The sequence below is a fragment of the Poromitra crassiceps genome, assembly GCF_964638095.1.
Source record: "Poromitra crassiceps genome assembly, chromosome: 8".
NCBI lineage: Eukaryota > Metazoa > Chordata > Actinopteri > Beryciformes > Melamphaidae > Poromitra > Poromitra crassiceps.
The window spans coordinates 24521619-24541186 of record NC_139629.1 but is presented as its reverse complement, the minus strand read 5'-3'; the positions used below and the strand labels follow the sequence as shown (position 1 = coordinate 24541186).

General features: G+C 47.8%; 1 protein-coding gene across 1 annotated transcript; it reads left to right on the top strand.

Moving 5' to 3' along the window:
• Nucleotides 1-175: 175 nt before the first annotated feature.
• dqx1 (DEAQ box RNA-dependent ATPase 1) lies at nucleotides 176-18463 on the top strand (the record flags this gene model as incomplete). The annotated part of the gene is made up of 15 exons (XM_083641123.1): nucleotides 176-463; nucleotides 1752-1945; nucleotides 4702-4979; nucleotides 6034-6197; nucleotides 10656-10976; nucleotides 13717-13816; nucleotides 14603-14761; nucleotides 15301-15492; nucleotides 15802-15927; nucleotides 16582-16772; nucleotides 17061-17251; nucleotides 17637-17816; nucleotides 18020-18100; nucleotides 18167-18247; nucleotides 18355-18463. The coding sequence occupies 15 exons, from the start codon at nucleotides 176-178 to the stop codon at nucleotides 18461-18463; spliced, it is 2655 nt and encodes an 884-aa protein (XP_083497249.1).
• Between the last annotated feature and the right edge of the window lie 1105 nt (nucleotides 18464-19568).

Below are 19568 nucleotides of genomic sequence, written 5' to 3'. Positions count from 1 at the left end.
TCATTTGAGAGCGCTTCAAAAGTCTGAATCTTGGATTGAAGATAATTTCTGATTTGCAGGTATCTGAACCAGTGCGTGCCGGACAACGGACTTCTCTCACTGTTCTTGTCTGTCCCTCTCTGCAGGTTATCTCAGGCTCCTGTGTGAACCAGCCCCTCCCAGTCCCCTGCTGATGATGTCATCACCACCCGCCCCCTCCCCTGGCTGTGACTCCCTCTCCGTCTCCTCCCTCCTCTCCGGGGATCTGGAGGAGGATGGGGAGGGAGCGGGGGAGGGGGAAGGGCTTGGAGACCTGGAGGTGAACCCGTACGATGGCTTGCCCTTCTCCTCGCGTTACTACGCCCTGCTGGAAGAGAGGCGCCACCTGCCTGTCTGGAGGCTCAAACACAGGCTACTGCACATGCTGGAGAGCCACAGCATGCTGCTGGTCAGTGCACCCAGTGGAACTGGAAAGAGCACCCAGGTAACACGGGAGCAACACACTTAGAGGCTACTGTAACTTATGTTTGTAGTAATACGGCTATATTATAGCGGTTCTCAAAGTGGGGTCCGGGGACCCCCAGGGACCCCCCCCCCCCCCCCCATATTTAATTTCATTTTTTATATAACAGTATGCGAACAAGACAAACAAGCACAGGAAAGGAATGAAAGAAAGAGAGAGAGGAGAAAAAAATATACATCATAGACATTCAACATTACAACATGGTGCTATCGGCTATCGGTGCCTATGTGTTTGCAAGAGACTATGTGCATGGGATCCCATCCTACACAAGGGGCCCACGAGACACCAGCAGGGTGAGCCACCCGTCACCTCTAACCTCAGTCACTTGTCATTCTTAATCTTGTCAAAGTAGGCCGAAAATGGGTCCCAGATAGTTGAGAACCTTTTAAGCGAGTCGGTTCTCAGGGACCTGAGTCTCTCCATCTGTCCCCAGGGGTCCTTGAGGTGGTGCCAGGGTGATATATAGACAATTTAAGTTAAATTGGCTTTATTTCATAATCAATAGCTATAAAGCAGATACACATAGTTATTAGTTATTAATGTATAACACAGACAGTCTTATGCTACATTACATTACGTAATTTAGCAGACGCTTTTGTCCAAAGCGACTTACAATATCACAATTTGTCAACAGTACAGAAAACAACTATGCAACACAATCAATGACAGCTAAGATATTTTGATAGACTAGCACCATGTTAGCCTGGGTAAACCCAGCCCCCAGTGACCTGCTCTCAGGCTCACCCTGCTTACAGTCACAAGGTGACTGGGAACTGAGAGAGCAGGTCACGTGGGGGCTGGGTTTACCTAGGCTAGCACCATGTAGGAAGTAGTTAGAGAAGGAATAAGTAACATGTAGCATTAGTAGTTTTTTTGTTTTTTGTTTTTTTAAAGATGTTAGATCAAGAAGGGCCCAGGTGTAGCCTGAAAAGGTAAGTTTTTAGTCTCCGCCGAAAGATTGGCAGTGATTCGGCCGTTCTGACCAAAGGGGGGAGCTCATTCCACCATTGCGGCGCCAATGCTCAAAGATCTTGTAGGCAGAGACCACGCAGCATGTTTTGACTAGCTAGCAGCGCAGAGGGGGAGAGAGGATCAATACCAAGGCTGCAGGCCTGCAGCTATGTAGGTTGTAGGTGACTGTGTCTAGTGTTCTCTGCCTATAAGATCTTTGAGCTTATAGGCTCATTAATTACTGGTCAACAACAATTAACAATTAATTACTGGTCCTCTTCCTCCCGGTCTCCCCCAGGTGCCCCAGTGGTGTGTGGAGTATGCCCTGTCCCATGAGTTCTCCCACGGCGTGGTGTGCTGCTCCCAGCCCCACCCGGTGGCCGCGGGGAGCCTCGCCCTGCGCGTGGCCGACGAGATGGACCTCAGCCTGGGGCTGGAGGTGGGCTACAGGGTGCCTCATGACGACAGCTGCACCCCCGACTCCCTGCTCAGGTTAGCAGCCATTACTGTTTAAATCACCCGCTAAGATATGTCAGAACTGAAAACAGCGTAGGAGGGGCGTGTCAGAAGACAGCGTAGGAGGGGCGTGTCTGGGTAGTGTGGAGGTCAAAGCACTCCACCACACAGAGACCCAGGTTCAATCCCGGGCAGCGGTACTTCCGGCTTGGCCAGACGTTCCTACAGACACAATTTGCCACATCTGCGAGTCGGAAGCCGGTGGGGGGTATGAGGCCTGGTCGCTGCACTAGCGCCTCCTCTGGTCGGTCGGGGCACCTGTTCGGGGGGCATGTGCTAGTTTACAACTCTCCCCAGATCGGCAGAGGGGGTGGAGCAACGACCGGGACAGCAGGGGGAATTGGCCAAGTACAACTGGGGAGAAAATGGAAGAAAAACTTGATTATAAAAAAGAAGAAAGTGAGAAACTGCAGAAAAGCTGACTTTGTCTACATGGAAGTATTCACACTTTTCTTTCCAAGCAGGAAACAAATTAAGATGGGGAAAAAACACCACTGGTCACAAATTCTCTTTGGTCCCTTTGATCTGTCACAGCAGAGTCAATCTGCTGATCTGTGAATGTAGGAAAGACTAGAAAACAATCACAATAATGTAACACGCCATTTTCACAGCAGCCATTTTGTGTCTAAAAGGCAGGAAGTAACACAGGCGCACCAAACATGAATTAAAGTTTCCAACTTCCAGTCCATTTAGGTGTTCCAGTGCTGGGCCCCTAATGAGTTGGTTGCACCTGTGTTTACCCTGCCTTTTTAGACACAAGATGGCCGCGGTGAAAAAGGCCCACAATGAGTAACTGCTGGAGTGTTTTGAGTACTGAGCACAGCCCTGCTCCTTTCGATGTCACCTCCTGCTCCCCAGGCAGAAGGTACAGTGGATGGTGTCATGATACTCTGACACGCTGGTTCTCTCTCTCAGGTAGCCACACCTTCACTCTTTGTTGCAGGGTACAGTCCAGCTTGGCAGTAAAAGTCTTATCAGTGTCATTTCACTGAAAGCTGATCCTTGTGTCCTTCCCCCCACTCTCTCCCTCTCTTTCTTTTCACACTTAGGGGCACTTTACACGAGGACGGTTTCCTATGGAAACGGGGAATTATTTTATCGTTTGTGCCTCCCGTTAAGACGGCGATGGCGAATTCGCGCTTAGGAAACGACACATTTTGAAACCACCCTCTAGAGTGGAATTGTTGGTGACGCTTCCCGCTGAGCGCTCCATGTAATCGGTTAGAAACGATAGTCTTCCCAGAAACTCTGACGTGCCTGCACACGCGACACACGCTTGGCAACATTCCGAATGAAGCGACACTGCGGCCGACTTCAGTTACATGTTCATAACGAGCGTTACTGCTGCTGCGAGGAGCCGATGGCTGTACCCGGTCGGCATTTAACGTTAGGCAAGCACATCGACAGTGTTTTCTCACTGCAGCCTACACAGTAGACAGTGTCAGCACAGCCAGCGCTCCCGATCCTCGCTGCTCGTTAAAGATTTCCAAATAGGCTTATTCTGATAAACTGGTCACATCTATGTAACGTTCTCACTCGAAGAATATTACAACTTTAAATCAGTTTGTTTTTTTTAGCTTGAAAACAGCTTTTTGGCAAGTCTAAAAATTACTACGGTAGCCGTAATCTACTTCCGTGTCTAAAACCCAGAAAGACGATTACGAAATGACGTCATGCAGAAGCGTCCGTGGAGTGACGAGTTGACCATCACAATGCCACCTAGCGACCTGGCATGTACATTACGGCGTTTTAAAAATTCAACAGCGCTCATGTAAACGGGGAGAAGGTGTGAAGGAAAAGGTGTGAAGGAAACGCTATTGTGTCGTTTCTTCCAGAGACTGTCCTCGTGTAAAGGGCCCCTTAGCTACAAATAAAATAAAGTGCGACTGACAATTATCCGTTTTACATTTGACCAAAGCAAAGATACTTTACACACTATCAAGATGACGCAGTACCAGTGACGCCAAGGGTATGAAATGGTTACAATTTCTGTCTCCTAAAGCGGGCGTGATCGACCCCCCCATCCCCCAAATTGGTTTGGAAGTGTTGTAAACCAGTGGTCCCCAACCACCGGGCCGCGGACCGGTACCGGGCCGCAACTCATTTGGTACCGCGTTTGGTAAAAAACAAAACCATAGGCTATAATATTATAGGCTGTGTGTGGTAGTTGAAACATAGTTTCAAGTTGACGTTTATTTATGTTTGTAGTTAAAACAAAAACATAAATACTGTATAGGCTACATACAGTACAACACAAAAGGCTGTTATTTACCCTTTGTCGCCAGCTGGTGAGTAAATATATATGTAACTAAAACCATTAAAATTGACACCCGGTCCGTGACTTTTTTTTCCATGTATCTACCGGTCCTTGGCACAAAAAAGGTTGGGAACCCCTGTTGTAAACGACCTAGCAACAGAACAGTGACAACAGAGACTAACTAGTCGCTGTTGAGCCAACCAGCCAACTTGAGCTAAGAGATTGTGATCTCCCAAACTCAATAAATCCCACACATGTAAACACAAAATTACTTTGCTAGCTCAATCTTGGTGTAACTAAGATTTTAATTTACAGAATCAGAATCACTTTTATTGCCACACTTCTCTCTCTCTCTCTCTCTCTCTCTCTCTCTCTCTCTCTCTCTCTCTCTCTCTCTCTCCAGGTTTGTCCATGACTCTCTCTCTCTCTCCCTTCAGGTTTGTGCATGACTCTCTCTCTCTCTCTCTCCCTTCAGGTTTGTGCATGACTCTCTCCTGTTGGAGGAGATGATGTCAGACCCCCTCCTGCGTCAGTACGGGGTTCTGGTTCTGGACGAGCTGCAGGAGCGCACGGTGCCCAGCGACGTGCTGCTCGGCCTGCTGTGTGACGTGTGCCGACAGAGGCCCCACAACCTCCGCGTGGTCCTCCTCACCCACCCCGCGCTGGCCCCCAGACTCAATGCCTTCCTGGGGCCCGACGTCCCTCTGCTCACCTTGGACGCCCCACTCAGCCAGGAGGACGAGGTGGAGGATGGTAGGACACCAGGGATTCTGCGGGTCCTTATAAAGTCTAAAATCCAATCATCTGAATTTTAGGCATTAAAACTTAAACATAAAACTGTCTTCAAGGCTGCCTCCAGCCACTACCTGTATAACCCTTGGTGTTCTATGCAAACATCCTAATATGTTTGTATATTTGTATATCTGATTCATCTGTTGTCAAAAAAGCACTGTCTCTTTCCTTCGTCTCTTACCCTCAATACTCTGTCTGCACTACAGTGGAAGTTAAGCTGGAAACAGTATGGCCTCTGTAAAACGTTAGTTTAGAAGCCACAACATTGTTTTATCATCAACAACTAAGCAACAGATTTCAAAGCTGATGGGCTTAATGGAAAGCGCGTGACTCAAACTGGTTAACAGTTCACTGGAATTGGTCCATTCAGTGGCGTTTTGAGCCCGGCAAATGTGGTTACAGTAGCAGCTAACAGCTAGATAGCTAGATAACATGCCAGGCCGCCCTCAGTCACAATCAAATTGACATAACTTATCACTATAGCGTTCCATTGAGTCATACGTCATGATTATATTTTAGCAACAGCTTAATCTTCTTTTTTTTTTTTACTTTGAGCAGACCATTAGGTTATTTGTCAAAAAATCTGTGGCGAACAGTGTGGCTAATCAACATGGTCAGGGCAGGACTCGGAAACATATGAAATATCTTAAATGACAAAATACACTGGAGGGCTTTAAATACGATTTTGCCAGGTCTTAAATAGTTTGGGTTATGATTTATAAAGTTTATAAAGTTGCACTAAAATAATGCAAAACAAATTTGAAGCCGCTGCACCTTGGGCAAGAAGATGCTGAAATTAGGAACATTGGGTATAAAGGCATTAGAGTTGTACTGTATGGGAAGTCTTAAAGACATAAAGCCACTGTAAAAACCCGGCAGCAAGTAGTTTCACATCGGAAGCATCAAAGTCCATATTCCTCATACTTTTTTTTGCCAGTATAGATGTGAAATAGGCCTTAAATTGCATTCATTGTGTTCAAAAAATCTTGAATGTAACTTGTGTTGAAACCTGCAGAAACCCTGGAGGACAGCAGGGCGGGGGCAGTGGGCGAGGTGGAGACGGTGTACCGGGAGCCCCTGAGCGGGAGGGAGCCTCCAGCCGCTGCCTGTCACATGGTGCTGGATCTACACCGGAGGGGAGAGCAGGGGGACGTGATGGTGTTTCTGGCCAGTGCACAGGTACGCATGTTTAGAGCCCCGGCCACAAAGTCACACCTTTATCTTTATAGCACATTTATAATCATTTTGGTGGTGCACTGACTTCTAGGGAGAGTAGGGGCTCTGTCATTCCCACAGCACCCTCTGAAGGCCTGTTCCTGCACTATGGATTTCTGGTGTCTTTCTAGTGGAACGTTTAAGTCCATTTCCTGTGCAGTGCCTTCAAATTAAAAGTTTTCTGCTGACAAACTAACGGGATGCTTTTATTGTGAAGTACGTTTAGGGAAGAGAAACGTGTTTCACTTGCTAGCTTGATTATTGGCTCGATTAGCTACTTTTCTCACTTCTATGGAGAGAATGGTGCATCTGACTCCATTGAAACATTCCAAAACTTACAAACTGGATTGGGAATAGCGTGATCCTCCCACACGCTACATCCTGCCGCTGAAACCCCTCGCTCTCAGGTGGAAAGGAGCGGCTGGCGCGACATGTATCGGAGGAAGCATGTGCTAGTCTACAACTCTCCCCAGATCGACAGCAGGGGTGGAGCAATGGTCGGGACAGCAGGGGGGGTTTGGGCAAGTACAATTTGGGAGAAAATGGGGGGAGGGGGAGGGGCAATGTGCCCCTGAGATGGACCATCTCCGGAGTCGGGCCAAAGCGTGCCGGAACTACGCCGGGGTACGGTGGCTCAGTCGAGGGGTACGGTGGTGCAGTCGAGGGGTACGGTGGTGCAGTGGGGGTACGGTGGTGCAGTCGGTAGCGCTGTCGCCTCACAGTTAGAAGGTCCTGAGTTCGATTCTCGCCTGGGACACTGTGAGCGCTGTGGTTGTGTTCCCCCCCATATCTTCAGTGCCTACTGCCCAGGTGGGTTATCTCGTCGAAAGGGCCTTTCTCTCTGTGTGGAGTTTGCATGTTCTCCCCGTACCCCCCAGGGGGTTCCTCCGTATATAACCCCCCCCCCCCCCCCCCCCACTAAAAACATGCAGAAGATCAGATCGTCATCGTCATCCGACCAGTGACGACAACATCCGAAGTTGGCCCCCGGGCGCTGTACGAGAACGCGACCACTGCTCCTGGCCTGCCCCCCGGAGGAAAGGACATGCCTGGATGGGTTAAATGCAGAGGACACTTTTCACCGGCCACCGTCAGCATGAGTGTGTTGTGGCCGCATGCATGTGTTGTGGTGTTCGTGTGACAATAAAAGACGGGCTTGTCCGTTACGAGAGAGTTTTTTTTAACTGCCTCCAAGCCGGACCCGCCTCAAAACGAGTTGCGGTGACGTCGGTCTCGCCACCCACGACCAACCCGTGACGACCCTCCTTCTCACCCTCAAAAAAGTCTTAATTGTGTAGCTAATGTACTGATTGTGTTAAATGGGCATATGATAACGCCTCATATTGATCGCAGACCCCTCATTTGAATCTATATCGTATCGTGGCAGACGTTGTGATATCAGCAAACATTATATCGTTGTCGTTGCCCAAAGAATCTGATCTAATATCGCATCATGATGAAACTTGTGATTTACTCCCCAATCACTGATGTGACGGAAGTGGCGTTGAGCTCTAAAAATATATTGAAAAGGTCTTAAAAATGTTTTAAATGGTATTTAATTTAACTTCATGATTCCTGCATATACCCTGCTTATGTATATGCACAAAATATGCCCTGTATTTAAACCGCACCCTGGTTTTAGAGAAGCCTAATAGCTCATCAGTTTTACGTAGCTCATCTATGAACTGTTTGCAGAAAAATCATATTAAATGCTGTGTAAATATGTCATGCTGGTACAGTAAAAAGGTGGGCTAAGTTATTGAAGCACTGACTAAAGTAAAATCCACACTGTTTGCATGGAAAGCTATGCTCTGTAAGCTACGCTTGTTTTTGATAGTTTACTTAACTCATTGAGTGCCATGGACGAGTATGTTCGTCATTTCGTTTAGTAACGTAGAGTGCCAAGGACGAGTATGTTCGTCAATTGCGTTTTTTGACGGTGGGACGTGGATCAAAGCCTCAGGCATCTCCTGTACAAATATGGGAGCTATTGAAGGTGTATAACCTATTTTACGGACTCATTAGGTGGCGACAGTGCTCTCCAGATTACAGAAAGGTCCGGAAAACAACAGGAAAAAGCCGTGATCAAAGAGAAACCGATGCATGCTGCAGCCAGAGCCATATAGATTGCTTTGTCTGCAGCTGACGTTGGCTGTGAACATCAGTCAATCCGCGCCCACAACTGAGCTCCTCTGCCTCTGTCTGTCTGTCTGCATATAGTTTCTCCACACGATTACCCGCCAGAAAGGCAGCACCCGACGCCGAAGGGCCAAACCTTTCCCTGCAGTCCGGTTTGGCATTTCCTTGTCGCGCTGAGAGCCGCCCGGCGCACAAAAGCGGAGCGCTCCGAAAATAGACTGGGTGCGTGTCGGCTGTGTGTTAGTGTGGGGAGGAGTTTGCAGCTGAGGGGGGGGAGGGGGGTGGGGCACGCAGGCACCACACGACTACACCACGTCACTACATCAGAAAATATTAGCTAGAGTCAGTGAATGTGCTTGAAATGCTTCATTTCACAAAAGGCTGAATATCTCAGCTTATAATTTGAAACCTGTCTTTTTGCTCAAAACAGCCTATCTTCTCCGGCTCATAACTAAAGAACGGAAAATGGTATCAATAAACTTTTTTTTGCAGATGATAGAAGAGAGTCTCATCGTTCTTTGTGCGTGTTCGGTGTTTACATAGTAATATCACACAATATTCTGTGGGCCTCGAGAAATCACTGAAAACGCTCTGAAACTCTGGCACTGGGAGCGTCCGTTCTCCAAAAGTGGCTGGCACTCAATGAGTTAAGCAGGCTGTTTCCTTTCTCCTGATACGCCTTTTAGGAGCGAGGAGCTAACTTGTGTGGAAGACGAGCTAATATGAAAGTAACTCTCCAACTCATCTGAACGCTTCTGCTGCTCCACTTTCACTGATTCTGTCCCTTCAGATGTCAAGAGTAATAACTTTACAGGAACTCTCTTTATCTGCTTAACAATGGTCAAAGACATGTTCATTCTTCGGTAGGGTTAGGTACCGAAACCCGGTACCACTATGGTACCAATACCTTTACAACCGGTACTACCGCTACTGAATTCCAACGCAGATTTACATGCCTCATTTAGGCGCCATGCCCGAGCTGCTGAGTGAAATATCGCCTCCAAAACCACCGCCGCACTAACATCGCTTGGAGCGCACCGCTTTAAATCCACTTTTAAATGTAAAAAGTATCGGTTCAGGCACCGTTTAGTTCACCGGTACCGTTTGAAAAGTGTCATTTTAGCACCAAGCGATACCCATCTCTATTGTTCGCTGTGCAGTCGAATCTCTCTTCTTTGTGTTGTGAGGTAGTCAAACAGCTCCCCTCGAACCTGAGAGGCTCCTGTTACATCACAGGTGTACAGTGTCCTGCTGACACACAAACACACACACACACACACACACACACACACACACACACACACAAACACACACTCTCTCTCACACACACACACACACACAAACAAACACACACTCTCTCTCACACACACACACACACACACACACACACACACACACACACACACACACACACACACACAATGTAAATGAGACTATATCAAAGAGTATAGAAGCCAAGAGACGAAACTCGTTTGCATTTTTTTTACAACAGTGCTGCAGCCATTTTGGACTGAAGGCTCCTTTAAAAATGTACTTCTCTGTCCGGAAGAACACAGGCGTTTCTAGAGGTACTTTTTAGGCGGGGCGTTTTACTGGTGTCATTATGGGAGTCTCCTTCAGGCCAAAATGGCGGAGGGGTAGCTCTGCTGCTGCGTGCTGATGTTGAAATGGAACCACCTGTTAGCTTTCACTTCTTGGCAATGTAAGTCCTTTGACTTTATAGAAGGGTGCAGAGACTCAGTTTATTTGTCATGCATACTCCTCCCATGCACAAAGGTACATATTGGCCTATATTAAACTCTGAACAGTGCTCTCTCTCATGCACGCAAGCACACACACACACACACACACACACACACACACACACACACACATTAAACTCCCATTATGTCAATATCACCACACCCAGAATATAGAGCAATTTAACACTTATTTGAACACAAAAACATTGCTGAATGCATCTTTAATATGCCCCGTCCTCCGAATGAATGGGATATTCTAAAGTAGCTCATGTGAACACTTCACTGGAAATATTGTCTTATTGAGATTAAGGTCAATAGTCAGATTATTGTAGTCCATGTAAATGTAGTCCGTGAGAAGGCAAGTTTGCTCAACTGAGAGCACACAGTGCTGACTGGCATGGCTTTGTTTAAGCCACAGTGTGAACAAGCATAGCGTAAACTCTCCTATTTCCCACTAACAAGTTCTTCGTCTTGTTTAGGTGTAGCAGAAGTTTCCAAACATGACTTGTATCGTCTCCTTGCTCCTGCCTCTTTTGTCCAGGAGATCGAGGAGTGCACCGCCCTGCTGGAGAAGGAGTGTGTAGCTCTGAGTCCTCAGCTGGGTGCTCTGAGGATGCTGCCCCTGCACGCCGGCCTGGGGGGGGGCACCCAGCGAGTCTACGAGCCCGAAACAGAAGCCTCTCTGTTGGGGGACACAGACTGCTTACGCTGCCCGGAGGGGGCCGGGGGTCTGGGCTGCCACCGCCCGGAGGGGGCCGCAGGGCTGAAACGGAGGGTGGTCCTCACCGACACCCTGGCAGAGGCGTCCTTCTCACTGCCAGGTGTTCGCTATGTGATAGACACAGGCCTTCAACTCAAAACTGTGAGTCTGACAAGTTGTCATGATTAGAATACCAAGGGTGTCATTTTGTGACTAATTTCCTTCTCGACGAAACATCCATCCATCCATCCATCTTCAACCGCTTATCTGGGGTGGGGTCTCGGAGGGAGCAGTTCCAGGAGGGGACCCCCAAACGTTCCCTTTCCCTGGCTACTGTATGTCAACTGGCTGTTACGGCCTCAGCCTTGTCATCAGTGGCTCTCTGTGGGGTTCTGGGTAGCCCGCGCATCACTAACTTCCAGGCATTAGCGAGGGGTGGCTGCTTAACAAATTTACCACGAGAGGGAGGGGGTTGTGGCCACATTTACCACTGGTACAGGGTTGTGGCACGAGGCGAAGCCGAGTGCTATAAACCCTGTACCAGTGGTAAATGTGGCCACAAACCCCGACCTCGAGTGGTAAATTTGTTTTCTACAACAGCTACCAAATAATATAAAAAATACACAATTGTAACATCCAATTCATTTATTTACAATCATTACTGGTTTCAGAATACATTTATCCTTCCGCCACAGAATATAGTTCCATACACAAGATCAATGATTGCACTAAACATTTAGTTGCCTTTGAGCCAAAAAACAACTAACCTATTCCTTAACGGGATTCACAGTTATTGATACATTGCCTGTAAAAGTACAGTTATTTCAACAGTTATCTAAAGCAGCCCGTTTTGGTGGTGGTGTGTTGATATCTGGTGACGGCAGAGGGCGTTTGTTTGTTTGACAGTCCCAGGTTCGGGGTCCGGGCGCTAGTCCGACCTCCCGCTAGTCCGACCTCCCGCTAGTCCGAACTCGTGACAACTCAAGCTCAGCCAGTTCTCTCTCCCCAATTTCACCATGTCGTTCTTTGTTCACTTCACCTTCATCTTCATCTAACCACTGCTCAAAACTCAATCCACCCAGTAAATCAAACGTTACTACGAAATCGGACATTTCCTTGTTAGAGATCGGCCATTTCCTTGTTAGAGATTTGCAGACTGACAGGCTAACAGTGGGCGGAGTCAGCACAGGGAGCGGAGTCAGCATCAGGGAGCGGAGTGATACTGCGGTTGGAGCCGAACTGTAGATTGTTGGCCTATTTACCACTGTTGCTAGCCAATCAGAATCCAGTATTCACTCATGCTGTTGTAGAATTAACGTTTTACAACACTTAAAGGATAAGTTCACCCAAAAATAAAAATTCAGTCATTATCTTCTCACCTGCATGCCGATGAAAGGGCGGGTGAAGTGATTTAGTCGGTGGAAAGCAACATTGCTGGAGTCTTCCAGGAAAACACGGTTGCAGAATTCTCCTAAACAATTGAAGTGGATAATGACCAACTTGAACATTGGTCATGTAAAAAAAAAAAACACTGCTCACCTGGCTCTCCAGATCACCTAGCTCTCCAGAAGCCCTGAGATGCCAAGTTGACTTATACATCATTTACACCCTGTTTTTAGCTGAAATCTTTACTATAGCCATGCAACCGACGTTGTACATTATTCATTTAAAGGAGAATTTCGTTTTTTTACACCACGGTCCTCATTTCCAGGTTAAAATATGATGTTTTACTCACCGAAATAGTTTGGCTTCATTCGGATGCCCACGGAAGATTTTGAGCTCCGAGTAGTCTCCTCAAACAGGCTATAACGAGAGCCTGCGGCCAGCGTGGGGCATGATGGACGGGAGTGCACGCGCTCTCTAAATGACACTTTTTCTGTCAGATCACGGTTCATTATGGTTGTAAATATAATTATTTAGCTAATAGCTAGAAGCTAAGCTAACAACAACACAGCAGTCAGCGTTGATCTGCCCCGGATGGGGTTACAGTGCCCATCTTCCCCCTCTGTGAAACCTTCTGTGAAAAAAGTGTCATTTAGAGAGCGCGTGCACTCCCGTCCATCATGCCCCACGCTGGCCGCAGGCTCTCGTTATAGCCTGTTTGAGGAGACTACTCGGAGCTCAAAATCTTCCGTGGGCATCCGAATGAAGCCAAACTATTTCGGTGAGTAAAACATCATATTTTAACCTGGAAATGAGGACCGTGGTGTAAAAAAACGAAATTCTCCTTTAATAATTAGTTATAACCATGTTAATTTTGTTAATGGGGGGCCAGGGTGTCTTTCATACTCATTATGTCATCTTTCCAAAAAAAAACTTTTCACTGTTGCTTTTGACCTATAATCTTTTTCTCTCTCTCTCTCTCTCTCTCATCTATTTTAATATTTTCTCTCTTTATTAAAGTTGTTTTATCCTGTATTTGTAAAGTGTCTTTGAGCACAGACGGTCAAAAGTAACAGTGAACAGTGAAGCACTATAATATACATTACATTACTAAACATACAATAATGAGTATTAATGTTCTGTAATTCTACTCATATTCTAATATTTCTTATATTTCCATTCTTATACTTATTAAACAATAATTAGAGAGAGGCCATGATGATGCCAGCCTTAAAATGAGATATTCCTCTAAATCTGGCTTCAAACGGGCAAAATTTCAAATGTAAAACGGTCAAAAAAATGTTGCCACCAAATGTGTGTCTCCTGCAGAAGTGGCCCCCCCAGAGCTAAAAGTCAAACTCCGCCTATGGTTATAACCGACTAGTGTTTAGGTGCCGACTAGCGAGGGTAGCGGACTAGTCGTGCACATCCCTAATCATTTTCAGTATATACATTTTGTTAAAAGACTTAAACTGGTGTTCTCACGAATGATGCCCCCCCCCCCTTCATTTTCTGTCAGGTTTACAATCCACAAATCAGAGCAAACTCACAGGTCCTGAGGCCCATCAGCAAGCACCAGGCGGACATGCGGACCCAGAGGGTCAACAGCCACCTGCCAGGTGGGTCAAAGGTCATTGCAGCCACTCATCACTGCTACTACGCTGGGACTCAAACATTTTCTCTGATTTAGCTTCATGTGCCTTGAAGTTAGCCTGGTAAACCATTCATATCACGGTGAACTTAGATTCTGTTTCATTCTGCTGTTCCGTCTGGCCTCCAGTCCAGGGCGGGCCTTTTCAGAAATTACAAAGTCCATGGGCCAATCAGGGACGTGCCTTGTAGTTGACGTCGTAACCGGCCAATCAGGGACACCGCTGGCAAAACAGGCACAAAAAAAAAAAAAAAATCTCCTCAGGCCTGTGTCTGTCTCTCTCCTCAGGCCTGTCTGTCTCTCTCCTCAGGCCTGTCTCTGTCTCTCTCCTCAGGCCTGTCTCTGTCTCTCTCCTCAGGCCTGTCTGTCTCTCTCCTCAGGCCTGTCTCTGTCTCTCTCCTCAGGCCTGTCTCTGTCTCTCTCCTCAGGCCTGTCTGTCTCTCTCCTCAGGCCTGTCTCTGTCTCTCTCCTCAGGCCTGTCTCTGTCTCTCTCCTCAGGCCTGTCTGTCTCTCTCCTCAGGCCTGTCTCTGTCTCTCTCCTCAGGCCTGTCTGTCTCTCTCCTCAGGCCTGTCTCTGTCTCTCTCCTCAGGCCTGTCTCTGTCTCTCTCCTCAGGCCTGTGTCTGTCTCTCTCCTCAGGCCTGTCTCTGTCTCTCTCCTCAGGCCTGTCTCTGTCTCTCTCCTCAGGCCTGTCTGTCTCTCTCCTCAGGCCTGTCTGTCTCTCTCCTCAGGCCTGTCTCTGTCTCTCTCCTCAGGCCTGTGTCTGCGTCTCTACTCCAAGGCTCTGTATGAGGAGGGCATGGAGGAGGCTCACTGTCCGGGTGTGGTGGAGGAGGACCTCAGCCACCTGGTCCTGCTGCTCAAAAGGCTGGACATCGCCGACATGGGACAGTGCAAGTTTCTGGACAGACCAGGTACCTTTTGAAGCGGTGCAGCCACTTCGTGATGTGTGTGTCCATCTGTTAGACTCTAACAGATAGAGCAGGAGATGTGTGTAGCCTAGATGTCTGTAGCCTAGATGTCTGTAGCCTAGATGTCTGTAGCCTAGATGTCTGTAGCCTAGATGTCTGTAGCCTAGATGTCTGTAGTCCCCGGCTCCACGCTCCACATCGCCGTGGGTCACCTAAGGGATCTCATGTCCCCATAGACATTTCTTAAAGTCCTTATTTAAAGAGTTTTAATTGGACAAACCAAGCAATTCAGCTATATTTAGAATCAGGAGAGACCATAGAACATTTTACTTGGGGGGGGGGGGGGGGGATTCTAGGGCATAGGCCGCGGAACCGCCCGGGCCACATGGGCCCGGGCCCGGGTACATTTCAAGTTCAGATGCGTTCCGCTGCCTATGTTCTAGGGGGTTGGTCCAAGTGAAATGTTCTGTGACAGTGGTAATCAACACGGTGAACTCCCTCTCTCCCTCCCCCTCTCTCTCTCCCTCTCTCTCACCTCCCAGCCCCTGAGGCTCTGATGCAGGCCCTCGAGGACTTGGACTACCTGGCGGCTCTGGATGATGATGGGAACCTGTCTGAGGTGGGGATCATCATGTCTGAGCTGCCGCTGGAGCCGCCGCTCGCCAAGGCCCTCATCGCGGCCTGCGAGTACGACTGCGTGGACGAGCTTCTCACCATCGCTGCCTTGCTCACAGGTAGGGCAGAACTTAGCTAATATCAAAACTTCTAAATCCACATATTGATTACATTTCTGAATGCTAATGTGATTTTTTATTTTATTTGAGATATAAGTAGATTTTTGTCCACTTTTGCTTGATCTTTGGTCTCTGTTACAAATATACAAGACCTATTTAGGCTAACTTATACTATATACACATCATGGGTCAGAACAGTTATTAATATCTGACTTACTTGCTGGCAGACAGACATATGCCTATGTACTTAGAGTAACTTCTTTCCATTTTCTTCTGAATTAACTTTACTTGTTGCTTGTCTTCTGTCAGCTCCCCCCTGCTTTGTGACCGCTGCCCCCAACAGGGAGGAGGCTGCCATCACTCAGCGGCGCCCTCTACTGCACACAGAGGGAGACCACATGACTCTCATCAATATTTATAATGCCTTCATAGAGCGTACGTTCACACACAAGTTCAGAGTTATGGAAAGTCAAGGGCAAGAAACTGGACCCTGTAGTAATCACTAGTACTAATGACTGTGCTGGTCTTATCAGTTCTTTATTCTTTATTCTTATTATTCTTATTATTAAGTTTTTTTTTATTCTATACGTTTTTAAGTTTTTTTTCTCCCCAATTGTACTTGACCAATCCCCCTGCTGTTCCGGTCGTTGTGCCACCCCCTCTGCCGATCTGGGGAGAGTTGAGAGTTGAGAGCGAGGCGTTTCACTGGCAGGACATAGCGCGTGGGAGGATCACGCTATTCGCCCCAGTTCCCCTCCCCCCGAACACACCGACCAGAGGAGGTGCTAGTACAACGACCAGACTCCAAACCCACCGGCTTCCCACCCCAGACATGGCTAATTGTGTCAGTAGGGAATGTCTGAATTGAATGTGCATCAGAATTGATGTTTCTGATCGGAAACCTTTCAATAAGGATTTTTTTTTTAAGAAAAAAAAGTTGCATAGTATATCTTTAAGCCACACCCACCTTCTGTCTAATCACCCACTTTTGATTTAAGCCACGCCCCCTCCGAGTACAGCTACAGATAATCGAGTTGGTTAAACCGATGCAGAGAATGACAGATAACCAGTTTGATATTGATTTGACAGATAACCAGGATGAGGCATGGTGCACTATGAACTTCCTGAACCCTGCTGCCTTACGATTGGCTGTGCTGATCAGGGCGGAGCTTCTGGAGGTGATGCAGCGAATCGAGCTGCCCATCTCGCCGCCTGCGTTCGGTTGCCAAGACAACGTCACTAACATCAAGCGTGCGCTCATCTCAGGCTTCTTCCTCAAAGTAAACAGCTGTTTTATTCTTCACATCACATTTTTGTCCACCATTCTTCTCTCCCCATCTCTCCCTCGTTACCCACTTACAACCCTCCTTCCTCTTCCCACATTGACTATGTTTACATGCACATAATATTCCAGTTCTAGCACCGAAAAAGACAATATTCCGACCATGCTGTTTACATGACTAACGGAAATCAATATTCCACTAATATTCTTGTTTACATGCAACCGTGCATGCTCAAATTACTCTATTGTCTTTAGTTGTGAAGTGTCCCTCCTCTCCACCCTCCAGGTGGCCCACGACGTGGACGGCTCGGGGAACTACCTCCTGTTGACCCACCGGCATGTGGCCCATCTGCACCCGACCTCCTCCTACCTGCTCCAGGAGCCTCGGCCCCCCCCGCCCGGGTGGCTGCTGTACCACGACTTCACCATCTCCCACGACAACTGCATCCGCACCGCCTCTCACCTCCACCCACACATGTGAGCTCACCTCCCAGACGTTTTCACCTGACCAGAGATGACGTATTTTTTGTAGGCCAATCCAGAAGTCAGTGCACTTCCTGGTTCCCTCGTCTCAAAGTCAATGGAATTTTTGTAAGGGGATTTAGGCTAAATGTCTGAAATAAGGTCTGCGGTTAACAAAGGTTTATGAAACTGCCAAATTTGTGTTCAGCAAGATAATCTTCACAAATGAGGACCACTTGTATGTTTTTTGAGGCGTAAAATGCAATGTTTCAAAATCACGATTTTCAGAAAATGATTCAAAAGTCATAAAAGTTGTGAAGATTATCTTGCTGAACACAACGTATTTATAATATTGATTGATTCTCTGGCAACGGTCTAACGTTTCCTTCTCTGTCTGCAGGCTTGTAGAGCTGACCCCTCAGTACTATCTGGGCAACCTGCCACCCAGCGAAGGCAAGGAGCTGCTGATGGAGCTCAGGCAGACACACACACACCAGCAGGGGGCGCACATGGAGGACGGAGAGGACAACCGCACCGGGGAGACCCACAACCAGTCCAGCACCGAGCTCTGTGTCCTCCAGTGACTGTCCTCCAGTGACTTACAACCAGTCCAGCCCCGAGTTCTCTGTCCTCCAGTGACGTACAACCAGTCCAGCCCTGAGCTCTATGTCCTCCAGTGACCTACAACCAGTCCAGCCCCGAGTTCTCTGTCCTCCAGTGACCTACAACCAGTCCAGCCCAGAGCTCTGTGTCCTCCAGTGACCTACAACCTGTGTCCTCCAGTGACCTGCAACCAGTCCAGCCCAGAGCTCTGTGTCCTCCAGTGACCTACAACCAGTCCAGCCCCGAGTTCTCTGTCCTCCAGTGACCTACAACCAGTCCAGCCCAGAGCTCTGTGTCCTCCAGTGACCTACAACCTGTGTCCTCCAGTGACCTGCAACCAGTCCAGCCCCGAGTTCTCTGTCCTCCAGTGACCTACAACCAGTCCAGCCCCGAGTTCTCTGTCCTCCAGTGACCTACAACCAGTCCAGCCCCGAGTTCTCTGTCCTCCAGTGACCTACAACCAGTCCAGCCCAGAGCTCTGTGTCCTCCAGTGACCTACAACCTGTGTCCTCCAGTGACCTGCAACCAGTCCAGCCCAGAGCTCTGTGTCCTCCAGTGACCTACAACCTGTGTCCTCCAGTGACCTACAACCAGTCCAGCCCTGAGCTCTATGTCCTCCAGTGACCTACAACCAGTCCAGCCCTGAGCTCTCTGTCCTCCAGTGACCTACAACCAGTCCAGCCCCGAGTTCTCTGTCCTCCAGTGACCTACAACCAGTTCAGCACCGAGCTCTGTGTTCAGTGACCTACAACCAGTCCAGCACCGAGCTCTGTGTTCAGTGATCTACAACCAGTCCAGCACCGAGCTCTGTGTTCAGTGACCTACAACCAGTCCAGCACCGAGCTCTCTGTCCTCCAGTGACCTACAACCAGTCCAGCCCCGAGTTCTCTGTCCTCCAGTGATCTACAACCAGTTCAGCACCGAGCTCTGTGTTCAGTGACCTACAACCAGTCCAGCACTGAGCTCTGTGTCCTCCAGTGAGGAGGAGGGAACAGACCACAACAGACAAGTGATGGAAAATGTCCTCAGGAGAAAGACGCTGAATGTTATGTCACTTGCTTTATTACAGTATATGATCTATCAGGCTTGGTACTATCTAGCATAGGGCTGTGACGGTAACCACAATACCACGCGTAACCACGGTAACCACAATACCACGCGCGCTCTCTTGAGCTCATTGTTGTTGTTTTCTTATTTTTTAATAGTTTATTGCCGGCTACTTTATTATATTAAATATTACAGGCCTGTATGCCTGGATCACTTGAGTACCAAAGAGGGGAAAATGAACGTACCAATTCAATGATAAATACCTGTAGTAACAAACTACTGCAAAAGTTAAATTAATAGCCCCCATTTTCTTCAATCACTGAATTCAACTGGCGTGTATTTGGGACATGCATCTATTAGGGATGGGTGTTTATTTCCTTTCACACAAAACTCTTGCTCAGCAAGCATTGAAAATACTATCAAATTGTTTAATTAAACCTATGAATACTACTGGGAGACCTGGTGCAACGGCCCCACCTGCTCTTTGGGCTCTGTTTTTCCTGGGTACAATGCCCACATTTTATTCTGGCAACTATTTTTACATTTACTACAAATATTTGAACACTATAAGTGGGGTTTCTTTATTAAGTTAAATTATAACAATGTCTGAAGCATTTTTGGGTTCGTTAAATAAAATGCTTTTCATTTTTGTAGTGACGAGATGTTGCAATGCGTTCTCATT